The 18624-nt window shown below is 38.6% G+C and overlaps 1 protein-coding gene across 3 annotated transcripts; it reads right to left on the bottom strand.

The window, feature by feature from the left end:
- Positions 1 to 65: 65 nt before the first annotated feature.
- LOC135168169 (scavenger receptor class B member 1) lies at positions 66 to 18624 on the bottom strand. 3 transcript variants are annotated; one of them, XM_064132109.1, is made up of 7 exons: positions 18162 to 18624; positions 17892 to 18083; positions 5635 to 5972; positions 3836 to 4333; positions 2989 to 3187; positions 2101 to 2309; positions 66 to 1563 (listed from the first exon to the last, which is right to left on the bottom strand). In XM_064132109.1, exons 2-7 carry the CDS (start codon positions 17947 to 17949, stop codon positions 1318 to 1320), a joined length of 1548 nt encoding a protein of 515 aa, XP_063988179.1. In that variant the 5' UTR covers positions 17950 to 18083; positions 18162 to 18624; the 3' UTR covers positions 66 to 1317. The 3 variants fall into 3 exon arrangements, with proteins under 3 accessions (XP_063988179.1, XP_063988178.1, XP_063988177.1); XM_064132108.1 differs by having other exon boundaries at positions 17892 to 18624; XM_064132107.1 differs by lacking the exons at positions 17892 to 18083; positions 18162 to 18624 and adding an exon at positions 7999 to 8273.

Here is an 18624-nt window from a genome sequence, read left to right as displayed (position 1 = left end):
TGAGTCATGAAACCAGACGTCGATTTTTAAGATTTTATTCGGGACATTCAGAGTAAAACAACAAATGGTCTTTCCAATTTTATTTGTACAAAATTCATGTTTCTGCATCATCACCTAACAATGTTCACCTATCGTCTAACGAGCCTAAAAATATTTTATAATAAAACATATACAAGGAGAATAAAATAAAGTACAAATGAGACATAATTACATCGATTGGAGCTTAATTGGGGGCAGAGTCGAAACATTCAATTTACTCTAATAATAGTCCAGTTGTTGAAATACTTAATAACAATAATTTCGAACACACACCCATGTTCCTCCCCTCTCCCTGGACGGATTGAAAATCTCGCTGAGGCACCTGGTGCGTGATAGCGCACCCAATGACCTGTCGACCTGTCAAAAGCCAGTAAAACACTCGATTTTGAATTTAACGAGACTCCCGATGTTAACCAATCGTCCCAGCATATCTTGAGCGTCATTATAACTAATTTCCCGACGACTTTGCGCAATAATTCCCCTACGTAAATATATTTACCACCGCGGATCTCCCGACCGAGAAATTCAACATTATCTCTAGACTAAACAAAGTTTAATTTTTTCCCTCGTATTTTCGTGATTCGGAATTCCCATTCACTTCCAAGAATCATAAGACAAGACGTGACAAGTCAATACAGATTTTTATTTGCGAAAGGTGAATGCCGGGAAAATCGCCAGGGAATCGAAGCGAAATTTCGAAGCTTCTGGTGGCAATGGAAATATCCGGGAATATTTGCGTACAGTTCGTTGAAATTGTTTAAAAAATAAATTATAAAAATACCAGGGATATGAGAGTCATTTGAGAGAATTTTCCGAAGGAAATCTCGATAATTTTTCATTCGCAGGGCACAACGATGGGCGTCACGAATGTTCAGAGGAAAATAAAAACACTGAGAATTGTATTTCCTACTTCGAGATTTGATTTATCTCTCGACCTCGACCCACTACGACTAATGATCTCGCCATGTGCGTTCAGCCAGTAGAATCGCTCGAGAAAAGACACGAAATAATGAGGAGTAAAGGATTTAACGTGGAGGAATTACTTGTTCGTAACTTCCCACTCTTCAGCTTTCACTTTATTTCTCGTTGTTGTGGTACATCCCGCAACCACCTCACCTTTCCCACGATAATTGCACGAATATTATTTCGCAAACAATTGCGCGATAATGCCAGTGCCACATATAAATACGGAATTTTCTCCCCATCGTAGACCACATTTTTTTTTTCCTTCGCTTTGGGGTGATTTATTAAAAAATTGATGTCGTCGAATTGGGGGATTTATTTTGGACCCTGGAAGGCGGGGTTGAGATTCCCCTGCTTTGTGCTGGCGCCCGGGGGCAGGGGACTGCTCAGATGGAGCTTCTCCTGACGTTTTGCTGCCCGTGCGAGGCAGAAGAGAGCACCCACGAGGACAATTGCACCGACAGCCGCTAGAACTCCTGAAATGGCAGCTCGAGCTATCGGGGGAACGTCCACTGCTATTTTCATGAGGGACGTCACCTCCGTCGCCAGTCCATCCACCGCCTGCAGAATAATTAAATCGAATTAACATTCTCTTCATCACAGAATTCAAAAGCATTTCCCTGGAATTTTCTTACGGCCTCTAAATCTCAAACTTTCAAAAATTCAGGAGTGGAAAATTAAATAACTTTTCACTGAACCAGCGATTGATTTTCTCGCGTTCAGAAAATTCTCGATCAACCCAATAATTTTCCATCATTGAAAAAAATCTCAGAAACACTTGAAGAATTTAAATCCAACGACATGCGATAAAAACTTGAGAAAACGGTTAATTCTCCATAATTAGACACTTAGTCTCAACAATCAACTCCTCCTGGAGTAATTGTTCCCGCGGGGCAATAAGCCGCGAAATCGATATTCCCCCAGATGCCCCGTGAAATCCGCGCGAACTTAACTATTTTATGAGACTCCTGGATGTCTAGTATTTTTGCATAACCAGAAAACTGAAGCGGAAACCCAAGTGCCCCAATTAAAATTCCAGGCATTAAATTCTCTCCCAGATTGGCGAATTGAGTTTGGTTTTATGGTCAGAATACTTACGTCCTCGAACCACATAATGGGGAAAATTATGTCTGGGAAGGAGGCAACCTGCTTGATGTCCCTGACTTGGCTCACAGCGAGATTGATTTGCACTCGAGCTCGAGCTCTCAGGGCTGTGCCCATCACAGGCTGTACGTCAATGTACAGCGCGTGTTTGTCTTCCTCTGGAGGTGATATACCGACGACGGCGTCTCGTAACGCCGGATCAGCTGAAAAATTAATAATAATTCCGATTATTAATTAATCGTCAATCTTACAGATGGAAATATCACCAGAAAAAAAGTAGAGAAAATTTTTATGATTTTTTGAAGTCAACAATTTTATTTCCTGCTGTCCGGGAGAGGAAAAATTATTTAATAAACAATAGAAGAAGTGGAAGTAATAATAGTTGAAGACAGGATTTTTCTATGAGATTTTTAAGATTTGTGTCGTCGTATTTCACTCGAATCATTAATGTCTTCTCGAAAGTAAAAGCAAAATTATTCATCAGCATCTTAAATGAGAGAAATAATAATGAATGAAAGCCGCTAATAAAAAATTCAATCTTCCCACGGCAAATTAACGGAACACAACACCAAACGTCTGGGAATATATTGTTCACAATTCCCACGAATTTTCAGTGTTTCTCGTGGATAAAAAAAATATGGAACTATACTTGACGCCCCGGAAAACTCCATTCCCGGTCGACGGTGCTGGTTTTTCTGCCTCCAGGAGATTGCCAGGCATTGTCAGATAGTTCAGTGAACTTTGAACTTACGTAGAGACAGGTGGGGAAAGCAAACGAAGTTAAATTAAATTATTTAATGAAAGAATTGCCATTTAAATATTTTTTTTAATGGCAATTTTTTTTTTTATTTTTTTTTTATTTTTATTAAGCTGAAAACTTACCCAAGTAAAAGTGGGGAAAGCTGATGAGGACGGGGGAGTCGTACTGGCAGAGGGAGACGTTGAACGTTCCCTCGGGAGCACAGGGTGGACCTCCTGGACAGTAGCAGGTTTGGGAGGGCTTCCTCTCCGGCGACGCGAATACGTCTTTTGGGGGAGTGAATCTGTACCCGGGGACGCCTCCGTTCGTTGTTACCTCTTCCTAAAATCACAGTACCCAGTGCGCAATTATTTATAACATTCCCGATTCAGAAGAATAAATTATCAATTTACCTCCTAAATCATTGAAAAACAAAATTAAAAATTATTTGTTCATTTACAACTGTCCCTGAGCTCTGTTTACGGTACTCGGTAATCAGTGTCATTATATTGTGACGGGATTGGAAAGTTGAAGGTTCATTTTTATTATTTTTCGCGTTTCTATTTCTCTGATTGTTTAATTTACAAATTGTCCTTCGAATAAATATTCCCTGACCGCCTGGACTTGAGGCACAAAACGCGGTTCGATAGTTAACTAGACATTTTAACGCGGCTTTCAACAAGAAAAATATATAGACAAATTATTTATTGTTATTAATAAATAATAAAAATCTGGGGTATCCTCACTGCACCCCCCGACCAATACCGTACCCTCGCGGTATGAAAATCCATTTAACATTAAAAATATTCATAAAATTCAATGGACTCTCTCCATTAGTCCATAACTGCGAGCAAATTGACCGCAAATTCTTCCAATAAAACGCAATTTCTCCTTTTCTCTGGTGCCGCGAGTCCTCTGAGTCGTAGCAATAAATAAATTCTCGTAAATATTCCACCAGATGGGAAAAAAATAATGAAAAATCCGGCTTACCTTGAATACAAGTGGCAGAACTCTGCAGAGGTCCTTGTCGAAGATCTTGAGTACCGTCTGCTTAGTGATATGCGGTGGAAATATACTGCCATCACCACCGAGCAATGTATCGCACTCCGGTGTTGTCCAATGTCCAATTCTATTTTTTCCATTGAATCTGTCTATCATACCGTATTTTGTGATGTCACTGGCACCAGTGAAAATCGTGTAAGTATCGGGATGAGTGCCATTCTTGCCGTAGAGAAGACCAAACTGATCGTACGGCAATTTTTGCTCCTTGGGGACAACGTCCTTGGCGAGCTTGAGGAGGGGATCCTCGTAGCCCCAGAGCAGCTGATCGATCGATACCTCGACGAAGGGTTTTATCTTCAGAATGTCCATTATCGAGGCCATCGCCAGACGGAGGAAACGCGCCGCGTGACGGGACTGACTCGTTGCTGACAACATTGGGACGTTCGGAACCACCACGAGGTCTTCCTCGGAGCCGTTCGATAATTCCTGGAGGATCGGTAATCGGTGAATTTGATTTTATTTCCATTTATTTATTATAAAAGTGAATTTTTTGCAATTGAAGGCGTGAAATTCCGGGGGAGAAGAAAAATATCGATGATTATTTTTCCCACCCAAATTTCAGCCAATAGAATTGCACCATTTGTTGATATTTTGTATAGCCTACCTCGAATATCAGCGATAATTTTTTGAATATTTTGGTAAACAAACGACACTTAACCAAATAAACCTCTTTTCATGTTATGGCACAATTCTCTTGGCCGAAATTTGGATAGGAAAAATAATCCCCTGAATACCACTCGAGCTTTAAAATTATAGAATATTTCCCTCTAGGTTCCCTGCATACAAATGAAGTCGTCAAGTTTTTCAGGAAAAATCACTCGTGCTTCGCACTCGTGATTTTTTAGCCTGAAAAACTTGACTCCTTCATTTGTTTGCAACGAATCTATCGGGAAATATTCGATAATTTTGAACCACTTGTGGTATTATATGTGAAAAAATCGTTGAAAAAATCGTTGAAATCGATTTTATGGTGCTCTCTGAGTCATTCTAAATCTTGTTGACACCGGAAAATTACGGAATTCAACGTCACCATGAGATCACACCGGCTTCCCTTGACCTTCCGATCGTTTCTGAATTTCGTATTAAAAAAAATTAAATATTTAAATGATTTTTTTCTGTGAGGAGTCTCTATGAATTCCCTCTCACCTATAAAATATCTCCGGGCAATACCTCGTAATATTTTTGAATGGAAAATCACCGGATCGCCTAATAACGCGGCGAATAAAAAAAATTCCCCCAAAGGTGGACGAGTTTTACATCATATTGATTCTGGAATCACTTTCACCGCGAGTGAATGTGAAGTAATTACGGACAAACCGAATCAGAAGTTCGTCGCGCTGAGATGTTGATTTTGCCATCGATTTTATGCGCAAATATTCAATTGCACCGGAGGACGGGGTAATGAGGGAAGTCGGCGTTTTTGTTCTAAAATGTTGAGACACGATCGCGGAAGTAACTTTGGTTGTATGTAACAATGTTGATTCGAGTATTTTTCTCCGTCTCGTGGATATCACGAGCATCATCAACGACTTAGAAGAGTCGACGGAGCGTTGCAGCGAGTTGATACGAAAATTACAGATGAAAAATCACTCCAATTTAATGAGGTAATTAGCGAGTGACTGGAAGGGATGTGTGCACTCGCATCAGCGAGGGACTGACCACAAAACCCATGACAACCGCCCGCCCCAGGATTTATTTAAAAATGAAGAGAATCGATGATTACAAACCTCCGAGAATGTGTACCGTTTCCTCACGTGATAAGTGACAGTGTCATTATCATTGAATGTGAGATCAGTTTTGTCCCACTTCTGGATGTAGACGTAGGGCCCGAGCTCCTGGAGAATGGGCTTGTCGCCGTCGTTGAGGAACTCATCGGCATTCGTGACATTGTAAATGAAGACTCTCAGGTGAGGAACGGCTGGGGGTGACTGCCACCAACGGTACGACCTGCCACCTTCCTTGAGGACCACCTCGCGATTTATTATCACCTCCATTATGTTGGGAAAGAGGGTGGCCACGAGGGCTGCGGCCACTATGAGGAGAGCTCCGGCTGCCACTGCGGCCCCTGGAATTAAAAAAAAAAAACTGATTTTAGTACAGAAGAAAATTATTTCAAATATTCGGGGGAAATCAAAGTAAATAAATAATAAACAAAATTAAAAATACACTACTGCGCCATTTATTCGCACGAGGGAGAATTGCGTGTTTGCTAATGGAAAAGTAAACATTATGACACGTCTGAGAACAATTCTGCAGATCCCAGCAATTTTTTTATTATTGTTTTTTTATTATTCAACGAAATCCCGGCGATCGACTGTGTTCCTCCGCCTGATTCATCATTATTCGAGTATACAAAACAAACAAAAAGATTAATTAACAAGCGGTGAATTTCATATGCTAATTAAATCCGTAAATAAGAAAAAAATAATTGAGCAATTTTTTTTTTATTTTAGAAGAATAAAAAATTATCTCTGACTGATTGTCCTTCTGCCTCTTGATGTCTCCACTCAGTTCATCAGCATAAATGATCGAAAGGTTTTTCACATTTTTTTTCTAATCCAACAAGCTCATTAGACAAACCATAAAAATTATTACCGTCGGTGATAAATACTGGTTATCAGATTCCGCAATTAGCAAAATGTTTTTTATCATCAATCGAGCATAAATCCGCGATTGCTTAGCACTTCAGTACGAATAATATTTTTTTTTCTGATGACATGAGAGATTTGTCAATGCTATTGTCACTGGATTTTATCGAGTTGCCTTCGAGGAATTGTCAGTCGGTGTTCCTTGGTGATCGATGAATTAATAGGGGGAAGGAATTATTGATGTTCCCTCGAGCATGGATCCGAGGAATAAACTTGAACGGTGTTACAATGCGGAAGTGATATATGACCGAATGCGATTCGGCCGATGCACCATCACTTTCTCGAATATGCAATGTAGGTGTTCACCGGAAGTAACTTCATCCGGATCCGCTTTTCCACGTTGTTACTTCAATTTTTTCACTTCGCGTGGTTTCAGGGCATTTATGAGATACTTCGCCAGATCGACAGTGCAAAATCGATTGTAATGCGAGGGGAAAATGTTGTTTAAAGTCTTGAGGAAATTGGAGAGAATTTGTAATTTATTTTTTAAGTGGAGGCGTAACAAAGTGATTTGGTGAATGTATTTTCGCGGATAAAAAATTACTGGGCATTAAAAAACTGAAAATTTCAAGATTTTCATCATGAAATAATAAATACAATAATTATTTTGTTATTGCATTAATTAAATTAGAGTTTTCCGCGTTGCAAATCGAACTGCACACGTTCTAATTTTTTTTTCCCATCGGAAATCTGTCGGAATCATTTCAGTCTCGATAAATCGCCGGGAAAATTCCGCATTAACGAATCGAACGAATAACAAATATTTATCTCGACACCGATTTGCTCTGGGTTACAATGTCAGGCGATCGGAGTTGTAGATCAACAATTTTTCACTAAAAAAAATTCTATTTCATCCTATCATTACTAATTAGTGATAGAAGGCTGCAGAGTGTCATGTATCATCATCTATTCATTAATTATTTCATCCGAAAGTGATTAATTATTTGGTATAAAATTTTTTAATTTAAATTCGTCGTTTTTGTTAACTTTTCGTAAACATTTTTCGCCATCGCAAAAGAATTACAATAAAATTCTTCTCCCCAAGTGGCTCATCACTGAGGGAACTTTCACTCGTTCAGAATCATCAATGATGAGCCACTCCCCCAAATCACCCGTTCCCTCCCCCTCCCCTCGTCCTCACAAAGGGGAAGATAACAAATTCCCGTAGAATATTTTACTCCCAATCCACTGATTATAAATGAAAAAAAAAATTCCCGTTGATTTCGCGTCTATCGGTCTTTCGAAACTTCCAGTCACTTTATTTTCCCCCCAATCACCTCTCCCTGTATCATTAGACATTAAAAAACCGCGAGTGCCACTTAAAAAAAGTCGGTTTTTAAATTCAAGATAAAATGAATAATTCAGTGGATGCAAACGATTTCCATCGGCTGAATTGCTCAACGAAATATCGCTATTGACTAATTCGTTGCACATTGACCTCACCGCGAAGAATGTCAGGGACAGGGTGTCCTTGAGGATGGACCTCACGTGGTCTGTGCGCCACTGGTTGTAACGGAATCCCTCGCGGCGTTTCGGCGTCATTGAAAAGGTCATCCGTCCACTGAACCCATCCCTTTAAAATTTCCACTGCACTGGCTAGTCCTTCCATTATTCATATCCCCCGACACTCAGCCGACATCTCCAGCGATACCGCCGAATTTTCACTTTCAACTTTCACTTGGAATACTGGAACCGCTCATCAAATAGAAAATATTCTTTCACTTTTCTTTCATCACAACTAATCATCCGTTTTGCTCGAAGAAAATCAAATAATTTATGGAACTCATTCATTTTTCTTTAGTTTAAACTATTCATATTATTCTTTAGGGGTTTGCAAATCATTTTTAATAATAATAAAAAATTGGCAGAGCTGTGATTTTGATTATTTTAGTTATTTAAAGTAATTTTTGATACTCGATGAATTTTACAGCCTTGAGGTTTATAAATATTTAAAATACTCTGCTGTTTTTTAATAAGAAAATTTGTAAATAAAAAAGGTAGTGACGACTCTCTCCAATGGGGAGACAGAAGACGGGATCGATATTGCTAAAGATCAAGGCTCTCCCGATCGAGACGATTGAGAATTTCAAACAAAAAAGAGAAGGCGAGGCGATAATGCAAGAATTAAAATGCAATCGTTGGCATTCGTCTATTTAAGTGCTTCATTAATCCTTCATCTAGCGACCGCCATATTTTCTTGGAGCTGTAGAGGGAGAGTGGAGAAGTCTAATCTGGTTTCGTTGCGCGGAAAAAGTTTTATCGAAGAAATGATAACCCAGTTTATTTTCAACAAACGTAAATTAAAAATTGTACATTAAAAAAAATATTGGAAGCCCAATGGAGTCATTTATCGAGTTACAAAATAATAAATTCAATTTTATTTCCTTCCGATGGATTTTTAATTAATTCATTATGATAATTATGATGGCAATGCTTTCTAAAATTATTTAGGTCCAAAATTTTATAAATAAAAATATAATGGGTGGAGGATTTTATAAATATCAGTGGGATCGTCTTCGCTCGGGGATAAGCCTGAAGACCGGATCTCTAAAAATCTGTTCATAAAAATATTATTAATGGATTTCAATAGACTACTTATGCAAATAATCGCCGGATGCCGCGGGCTATTAGAATGCCGTCAGCGGACGAGGACAGTGAGATTAAAAAAGCGTAATAAAATCACTTGGCAATGAATAAAAAAAGTTGATCCATCCGGTCCTTGAGGGGAACATTCCCGAATTTAATTTCCATTTCACCTTCATCATCGAGTCCAAGAAAACTCCGCGAAGAGACAAAAACCACGTGGAGATTCCGTAATCACACAAAAAATCGAGAAAAATAGCGAACATTTCATAATTGTTCGTCTGAACATTCCTGGCAGGTCTGTAAAAATTTCCTGGAACCGCAGGAATTTTTCCTGAGGACCCTGCAACCTTCAGGGACCCTTCCATAATTTTTTGGAAATCAAAAATCGCCCTGCGCTCACGTAATAATTTTTTTTCCTGCGAGAAATAATTTTTTCCCATTTTTCCAAGCGCCCGAAGGCTGATTACTCAGTAGTAATTTCTTATTTTTTTACTTCAATCACTGGAAAATTGTCTATTGATAATTCCACTCGCCAGAGGCACTTCACAATGCGAGTGGAATTATTCGTTCTTGAAACACAATGTAACAATTTGAAAAAAATTATTTAATTTTTCCCCGGGAGGTCATTGCGTTTTCCAAGTAATACAAACAGTGTTACGTCAGCCGCTGTCTGGACATGTACTTCCAGGACGCGTGCGGTCGGGGAAACTGCGAGAGTGGGATTTTAATCGATGAAATCTCACTTGTAAATCGCGGAGGAGATGAGACTTTCAGGTGAACAGACTTCATGCAAATTTAGTTTAATTCATTGCAGTTCGACGCGGCGTGTGAGCGATGAACGTGCGATACTACTCGCAGGTTAACAACAGCTGATTATTTAACGGGTGGAGGTGAGGGAAATTGAGAGAGTTCAGGTGGAATTGCATCGGTAATCACACGTAATCATTGATTTTGCTTCTTCAGGTGAAGTTGGAGATAAAATCGAATGTCAACGGCGTGATGGATTGCGCAAACCGATTATTTTATTTCTTAATGATTCATTAATTTAAAAAAATGTATCTTAATCCCATACACTATTGTTTAATCCTCAGAGTCATGTGAAATATTGTACCTTATTTTTTATAGACAAAACCCGATGTTAAATTTTTCCTCGAGTTTTAAATGTCTTTATTTTAAACTCGAGGAAAATTTGTTATCAATAATCACTCGAGGCTATGAATTTTCAACTGCAATGTCAAGATCAATGCAATATTCAGCTTATTGCAACATGATTAACATTCATAAAAGCAAATGGAATCTAAAATCCCATTTTCATTGATTTTTTCACCGATTATGATTTTTTTCTCGGTGCAACAATTGCCAATTTATGCGATTTATTCCAACTTATTTCCGCTGAATATTTCATGAATTTCTATTCTACATTCTAAGCACTTTTTTTATCGTTATTTGCTACACTGTATGACGACTGTTTTTTTTTATCTAGAACGAAAAAAATAGTGAGCAGAAGTGGAATTGATGAGATCGATAAATCGAGGTAGAACCGGTGGAATAATCTTATAAATCATACAGACATGCATAATCGTAAATTCACCAGCCCTGCGCTGAACGAAAATTCCAATGGCCATTACGAAAGACATTATTGCTACTTGCCAGTGCGTGTGGTGAAATGTCAAATGTGGGTCATTGATTTTTATGCAGTCTCAAATATTTTTATTTCTTCAACACGACGGGAGATTGTCAACAATCGCAAGAATTTACAGGATAATTCTTGATGTTTAAAAAATCAGTACCACTCTTCCCCGATTAAAATTTTTTCCTGTCCAATAAAAATTATTTAATTAATACCTTAGGGTTTCGAAAGTAGTGGTAAAGTTGTAGTTCATTCAAATAAATTATAGTTAACCCCAAATATTTTTTTTAGCAGTTCTGATCACTCATGCGATTCTCCAACACAATTTCGAATTTCTTTGAGAAAGTACAGGCGAATGGGATTTGTTTAGAATAAGAAAACACGTTATTTGAATTAAATAAATTATTTATTTGATACAGTGATTGGTGGGAATATAAAAGCCCTCGATTCCACATTAGAAAAACAATAAAAAATAGTTTTATGGTTTTATCTGATGCAGAATTTTTTTTAACCACATAAACAACTTTATTTATTTCTAATATTTTTTTTCTAACAATATACTGCATGTAATGGGTACTAAATAGGCTCTTTAACTAATCCATAATAATTATCTCTCATTCAGAATTTCTAAAAATAAAAAAATCCTCAACTTAAACTATAAAATTTCCGATTGTTCCAAATCCTGAAAAATGTTTCCTAGAATGACCCAGATATATCACTGACTAAAAAGTGAAACTAGTATCCGCAATTATTAGTGACATGAAGCAGAAATCCCCGACAATTTTCAGAAGTATCTATTACGTATCCCCCTCCCCCTCCCCCCCTCCTATTTTGATAGGAAGCGGCACTTTCGGCGCTCCAATTCCCACTGCATAAAACAAATGATCATTCTCCCACACGACACACACTGTACCTGTACCTGATTGGAGGATACACAACTTTCCAGGCCCGCATGCTTTCTAAACTTTAAAAAACATTTTAAAACCCTCAAAAATTTTTTTTCTCGTTAAAACGCGCCTCTAAATAGTTAAAAAATCGGTTTGACGATCGTACGAGTTGGTATCTCGCCTAGAAAGCAGTTGGTATGCTCTGAAAATAAATTCGCACATCCGTTACGGTTAAAAAGAGATTTTCATGGAGTGGGGATTGAGGTATTTTTTAAACTTTCAAATCCAAAGAAAATTCAGGAATAAAATAGGAAAAAAATCGTTAAATGCTGGAGAAAATTAACTCGCTGAAATAATTATCTCGCAATATCTGTAAAAGTCGAGAACGCAGTGAAAAAATATTTTATATAATCGAAAATCCTGGGAAACTATAAAGGTGTGTGCGGTGAGGTCTCACCGACTAAGTCCTCTTGAAAAACCGCATAAAAAAATATTGAAAAAATCGGTGGTCTTGAAAATATATAATAATTCCCTGACTGAGACTCGGGAATTCTCGTGTAGTGAACTAAAAAAATTAACGACTCACAATTCTACAATTTTTCAAAACTCTTGGGAAGTCACTCCCAAATATAAAATATTTTTCGTTGCCAAAAATTCCCATCAACGATAATTATAAGTGCAAACATTTCTGACCCTCTGAAAAGTGTGAAAATTTCTTAAACAAAAGTAGTTCCGAAAAAATCCTCCAAACAAATTACGTCAGGTTCTTCCGCAATATTTTTCCCGAATAATAAATGGAATTTGGACACTGCAATTCGGCTTCTAGAGACACTATTGGAAAATGAACCGCACCGGACTTTGGGACTTTAAAATTGGGGCTCTCGGGATCTACGTGAACAGCCGACCGTTTAACGAAACTTCATTAATAACAACTTTGTTATACGACTCACGTATTTTTTTAATGCACCTCCACGACGGCAGGACTTGGAGGAACGTGCGTACCATTACCCCTCCCCTCCTTTTACCAGTGATTACAGGAGTAGAGCAAGAACATTATGGTGCGCCCGCGCGGAGTTCGTATCGTTACGACAGAACAGAATCTACTTTTGCAATAGTAGAAGTTAAATGTGCCTGAGGTACTCGTGGAAAACTTTCGCAGGTGAATGACATGTGCCACTGGTGATCCACTTGATGACTCGGGGTGAATTAAACTATTGAGTATTTGTTTGTTGTACTTAAATAAATAAAATGTACATAAATATCAATAAATTCCATTTTTTCTTCATTTTAACTCATCTGATTTTTCTAAATTTCGTCTGATAAATAATAATAATCATCTGGACACCAATTTCGTGCGTGTAATTATCCTCAGCCAGTCTACAGTGTAGCCCCAGGTGGCAATGACCCTCGTCTCCACGAACTTGAAACAATTACTCTTTCTCTTACCGAGAAATAATTTCGACCCCCGAAATTCCGAATTCTCAGGTGAAAATTCCTCGTGTTCGCGGAATTATGGATATGACGTCCTAAAACGCGATTACGTCAGGGAAAATAATAACTAAAATAATCGGAAATTATAATAATCCAGTTCTCTTCAACATTCTCCCTAATTATCCCCAACGCATCGACATCAACTCCACCTTATCCGAGCACTAATTATCCCCATCCCCGTCCGCCTCAACAGACGGGCCACGAAATCCAACCACAAGTAAAGGTCGTCTACAATTTTATCCATCGCAATCATTGCGATTACAAAATTCCCGGAGCCGCTCGCAAAAAAGGACCTGCGATGAGGCAAAAACAAGTGGTAAAATGCTCTTGTCCTGCGTACAACGTAAACTAAATAAACATTTAAAGACGTCTCAATGACTTTAGATTTCTTTTATCGTAGAAAACTATAAACTGAATTATTAATTATTAAAATAGGACTGAAGCCCCATTAATTAATTAGAACAATCGACATTGGAAGTCGCAATTGAAACATTCAAATATTTATTCGCATTTCGTTGGGAAAGAGCTCGATCAGTGGCTCTCATCAAAAATCGGAGGATCGCACACGTGTGTGTGGACACTGGAAAACTCGTTGAGCCGGTGTACAAACGCGGTTCAACTCACCTCAGGCCGACCCCCTGGCCCCGCTGCACCAGCCGTGGAATCCGGTGCGTATATCGTGTCCTCGTTCACTCAACTTTGGATTTTTGCAGCGAACATTTCCTTTCGATTGAAAAACTAAATTCTTCGAGTGAGAGAAGTGGAGAAATTTTTTTCGCTGAATAACACGGGACTGTTGGATAAAACTTGAAATTCCTAAATAGTTGGAATAGTTTGTTAATAATTTCCCTGAATTTTGCAAATTATCGAGGGTAAAATTCGGGGTTTCAATGAAAAATAAAGAAAAAAAAATTATTTTTCCCTCACAAATTTTTCTAATTATTCTAAAAAAATTATTGATAAATAACCAGTAATCAGGATCGACTGGAACAACTTTACCGCTTTCCTCAGTTGTAAGAAGACAATAATTCCATTCGCAAAAACTAAAAATGACTAGAATCGCTGAGCCCAACGATTTCTGAAGCCTTTCACATGTTTTTTTTTTGGATCGGCGCACAGTCGGCGGAGGAATAGGCAATTTGGAGGTTTGAATGGACAAAAAGGTAAAAACAAACAGCCGGAATAACAGAAAAGTCCATCAGAATGGCCAATGAGATCGGCTGGCCGATCGTACGAGCGATGAATCGACTATAGAAAGTTTCCGCGGTAACGGTTTTGAAACTGCTGGGCAAAGGTGCCTCTCCGTCGTCACCACCTTGGCCAACAACATTCTAAAATTCGTACTGAGGTTAGTCTGTGCTCAGGCCAGCCTCGAGTCCAAAAATCAGCGATCTAAAGCCTTCGAGAAGTGCACAGTCATGTTTATCATCCTCCAAACCGATCTGAAATGACTCATCAATGGACTCGAAGTTATTCGACTACGAAATCAATCGAAATAGAAATAAATCGAATCTTTCCCAATCAAAACTACGACAAAACAATTAATTCGAGTGAAAAAAATTTTTTTTTCACTTGAACAACAATTGGGTTGTCAACCAAAATCATCTGAGGCCCAAATGAGTTTGTACGATACATGACAGACATTTTCTCTTTGAAAATGTCTTCTCAGAGTCATTAACTCGGACGTTAAACGCACAATTAAATTCGTCACGTCGTCCCCTTCCTCCCCAGATTTCACTGCAGGCCTCTATTGTCCTAAAAACCACCAGAAAAAAATATAAACTTCTGGTACAATAGCTGAGTGCCTTGACAAAGGCTAATTTACATGTCAAAACCTGACAAATCGAATTGACTCACCGGTATACCACAGGAAGGAGTCAATGCACTCCGACAATCTCCTCACGAGTCTCTCGAATTTTATCCTCCGGAATAAAAATGACTGGGTCATGTAAACACGCGGTGGGAGCGCCCGGAAATGGTGGATGATCCTGACAGGAGTCAACGAGATCGAGACAGGAATTAAATCCTCATAAAAATCGTAATTGAAAATTTCAGAATTAAATTCGCGAGCCAACGAGGAATAAACACGAGAGACGTTCGCGATTTTGAAATTACGATACGATGATTTTCATGTCAATTATTGAGTAATTGATCTCTCGATTATTTGGATAATACCGTAACGGGTTAATTATTCAGAACAGGACAGTGTCTGCACTCCCACAGTCAAATGAAGCGATAAATATTCCTTTATCACCTGCGACACTGAAAAGTGGATGTGCAAGGCTCCCGTTACGACTGTTTAAACAATTCACCACTTTGAGAACAATAAAAATGCGTGTAACCGGCAAATATCGGCTGAACTCCACTTATTTTACCGAGAACAGGTGCCGGTGAGGGACAGACAGACACCGGGCAACGGTACATTTTTTTGCCCCATTCCCTACTATTTTTCCTGTTTGAAGAACTGCTGCTCTGCAATTGACACTAGCATAAATCGTGTCATTTATATTACATGAGCGATGCGAAATTACGTAAATAATTTCGCGAGAGGTTATTTCATTTCACAGAAGAAATTTTACGAAAGTGCGATTACATGACAGAAGCGAAACTGAATTAAAAATGTTGTGGTCGATTTAAAAGCCCGACCGGACCCTAAATAGTATTTATTTTATTTCTTTAATAATTTTCAATATTTCCTCTGTGCGAAAGTGTATCCTTCATCCTGGAGACGGGATATTTACTTGGATCGAAGAGAATTGATATTTGAATTAAATAGAAGAAGTAGAGAGAAGTAAATAATACCGGAAGCAAATGAAAGAGTCTAAATGACTCAAAATATTTACCAACCGATTTATTTGTATTTAATTTCATAGAGGAAATTCCCCACTAATTACTAATTTGTAGACAATGGCCTGAGGATGTCTAGAAAAATAATAGTTCAGTAGAAAATATAATTTAAAGTACTACAGAATACATCTGATTTTTTTTCAAATTTTTCTCACGCAATTTTATTGACAAACTTGAGTAAAAAATCCTTCGGTTTACAAGGTCAGCAATCGGTCTTTCTCCAAAATCATAGGCATTCGATTCCAAGCACGCGATACGTAGGAAATGGTCGATCAAGTGAGAAAATATTGAGAAATCATTTTCGTAATCAAATAGATTGCGTGGAAAAAAATATTTGATAATTTTTTCTGATCCCGATCATTATCGAGATAATTGAACAATTACTCGATGATTGAGATCGGCTGATGATCGAGGGAATCCACTCGTGATTATTTTAAAACTTTGATTGATGACAAAGTGCGGGAAAAGTCATCAGTTCCAGAGAGAAGATGAGTTTTTAATTGACACTCATTCGAGAGAAAAAAAACCGTTCGAAAATTTCCCGGGGAATTTACGAGGTGATAATCAAGTTCAGTTACAGAATTTCGAAATTTTCCTTCTAATCCAACGATTCATACGGTTTTCATGCAGATGGCGAAAGACTCGCTTTCATTGAGCCCCGGCCCGCCCTAAGCCGTAACTAATCCCCTTAAATGCAGACGTACGATGTCAGACACGAATTTCGCGGGAAAAAAAATATTTCGAATGATTTCACACAATTTAATACCCTCCCGCCCTCTGATTGACTGATTATCAACTCATCTAATCACACACTCTCTCACTAACGTCACTCACAACCCCGCCGGGGCAGAACGGGCACCTGTATTGTCCACAGTTCTCGGGACATGCATCACCTTCTTGGAATGCAGGTCGACCTGGCCGTAATTATTCGCCCGTGAATCATCAAAAAATTACAACTTCATCAGATGCATCAACAAGTGCATTCGCCCGTCCAAGCGTAATGCAAAGGTCGTTACGCTCGAGAAGACCCTCGTGCCTACGTGACTCCCATCATCCCTTCCCACCCCCACAGCCCTGAATTCCGGTGACATCGATGCGCGTCGAGGCGACAAAACGCAGGCATTTTCATACAACAGATAAAAAACACCTGGACTGGGATAAATTTTATTGGAGTACTGATAACAATTTAATCAATGACAAGATCAACTAAAGAATTTTTTGATTGAAGTATTTATTATTATTATTATTTATTTAGTATTTTTTTTTTGAGGCTTTAAATTTAGTGACGTTGTAGGTATATTCCCGGGGGTAAAGTGACCCACGAAATTTCTGTGGTCCATCATCCGGGTGATTTAATCTATCCGACTGGAACGGCACATCCGGAGAACAATGTCTGCATCGTGACCCCAATACCTCGTTATATGTATATCGAGCTGATAGCGTAAGACGGCTGTTACGCGGATGAAAAAAGGACGACATCAACACCTAATTTTCTAAATTACAGAGCTGAAGTGGAAGTGGAAGTGGATCAATTCACCTGGCTCTTGATATCGCGCGAAAATCGGTCGTCGGGTGCCGCGAGTCGACATAATTTATCATTTTAATTGTTGAATATCGGGGTAATTAGCGGCGCTGGGAGAAATTATGAGACACTTTGTAGAGTAAACGCTTTTCTAATGCCACACGATCGTAAAAAAAAATTACCGAGTGTTTAAAAACTCCGGAACAACAATTTAAATTGTCAAAACGTCTTGAGACACGTCAGGACCCTCAAAAAATGGAGAGGCGGATTTTTTCGGGCGAAAAATTCGATTAAAAATCCAACGAGCGAACGAGTGATCCCACTAACCCCTAGCCCTCACCCCCACCAAATTAATAATTAAAAAAATACTTACACCATCGTCTGAGAAATCCTCCTTGAAGTTTAGCACAAATTCCTCGATTAACTCTCATCTCTGTACGGAGTTGGTCACTGTCCTTATGCTAATAAATTCTGCATTAAAAGGGAATCGATAATCTTCATTAACTTCGTCCTCTTCTCACTTTCATTCAGACAATCACAGCAGCGTAAAGCAATAAAAAAATCCCTGGAATAACAGACTTCGCGGGTGTAAATGTTTTTTTTTCATAGAATTTAAACAGAATGAAAATTGTTTTGTGGTTACGATAACCGAAGTTAGCTGATCGTTTCTTCAGCGACACGGAGGTGAAAGTCGACGCCAAGTATGCCGTGTTTTAATGTTGGGATGACGAGGAATCGAACTGCTGGGCTCAACGTTACGTTTTGTACGAGAATAAATTACAAAAATTCCTTTCTTTATTCTCCAGTTGGATTTAGCCAATGATAATTCAGTGTCACTTTTCACTCGCCGTTATTATTCGTTGCTATTGCCCCAGTATTTTGTCACATCATCGCGGTGACAATTAGATCATTTTAATCAGCGAGAAAATTAAATTTCCGAATTGAAGAAATTTAATTAATTTGAATTTTTAATTATTGCGGACGATTTATCCAGCCAATGTCGACTGTTGAACGTCGACTTGAAGACGTGAGGAGAGACACGATCGTCCCGATGTCGGCCCGGACACTAAAGGTGGCTATTGCCTGCCAAGAGAGCCAACGGTGCG

Source organism: Diachasmimorpha longicaudata, chromosome 12, assembly GCF_034640455.1.
Source record: "Diachasmimorpha longicaudata isolate KC_UGA_2023 chromosome 12, iyDiaLong2, whole genome shotgun sequence".
Taxonomy (NCBI): Eukaryota; Metazoa; Arthropoda; class Insecta; order Hymenoptera; family Braconidae; genus Diachasmimorpha; species Diachasmimorpha longicaudata.
Note: the sequence above shows the minus strand (reverse complement) of the source record. Positions and strands in the feature narration are given on the sequence as shown.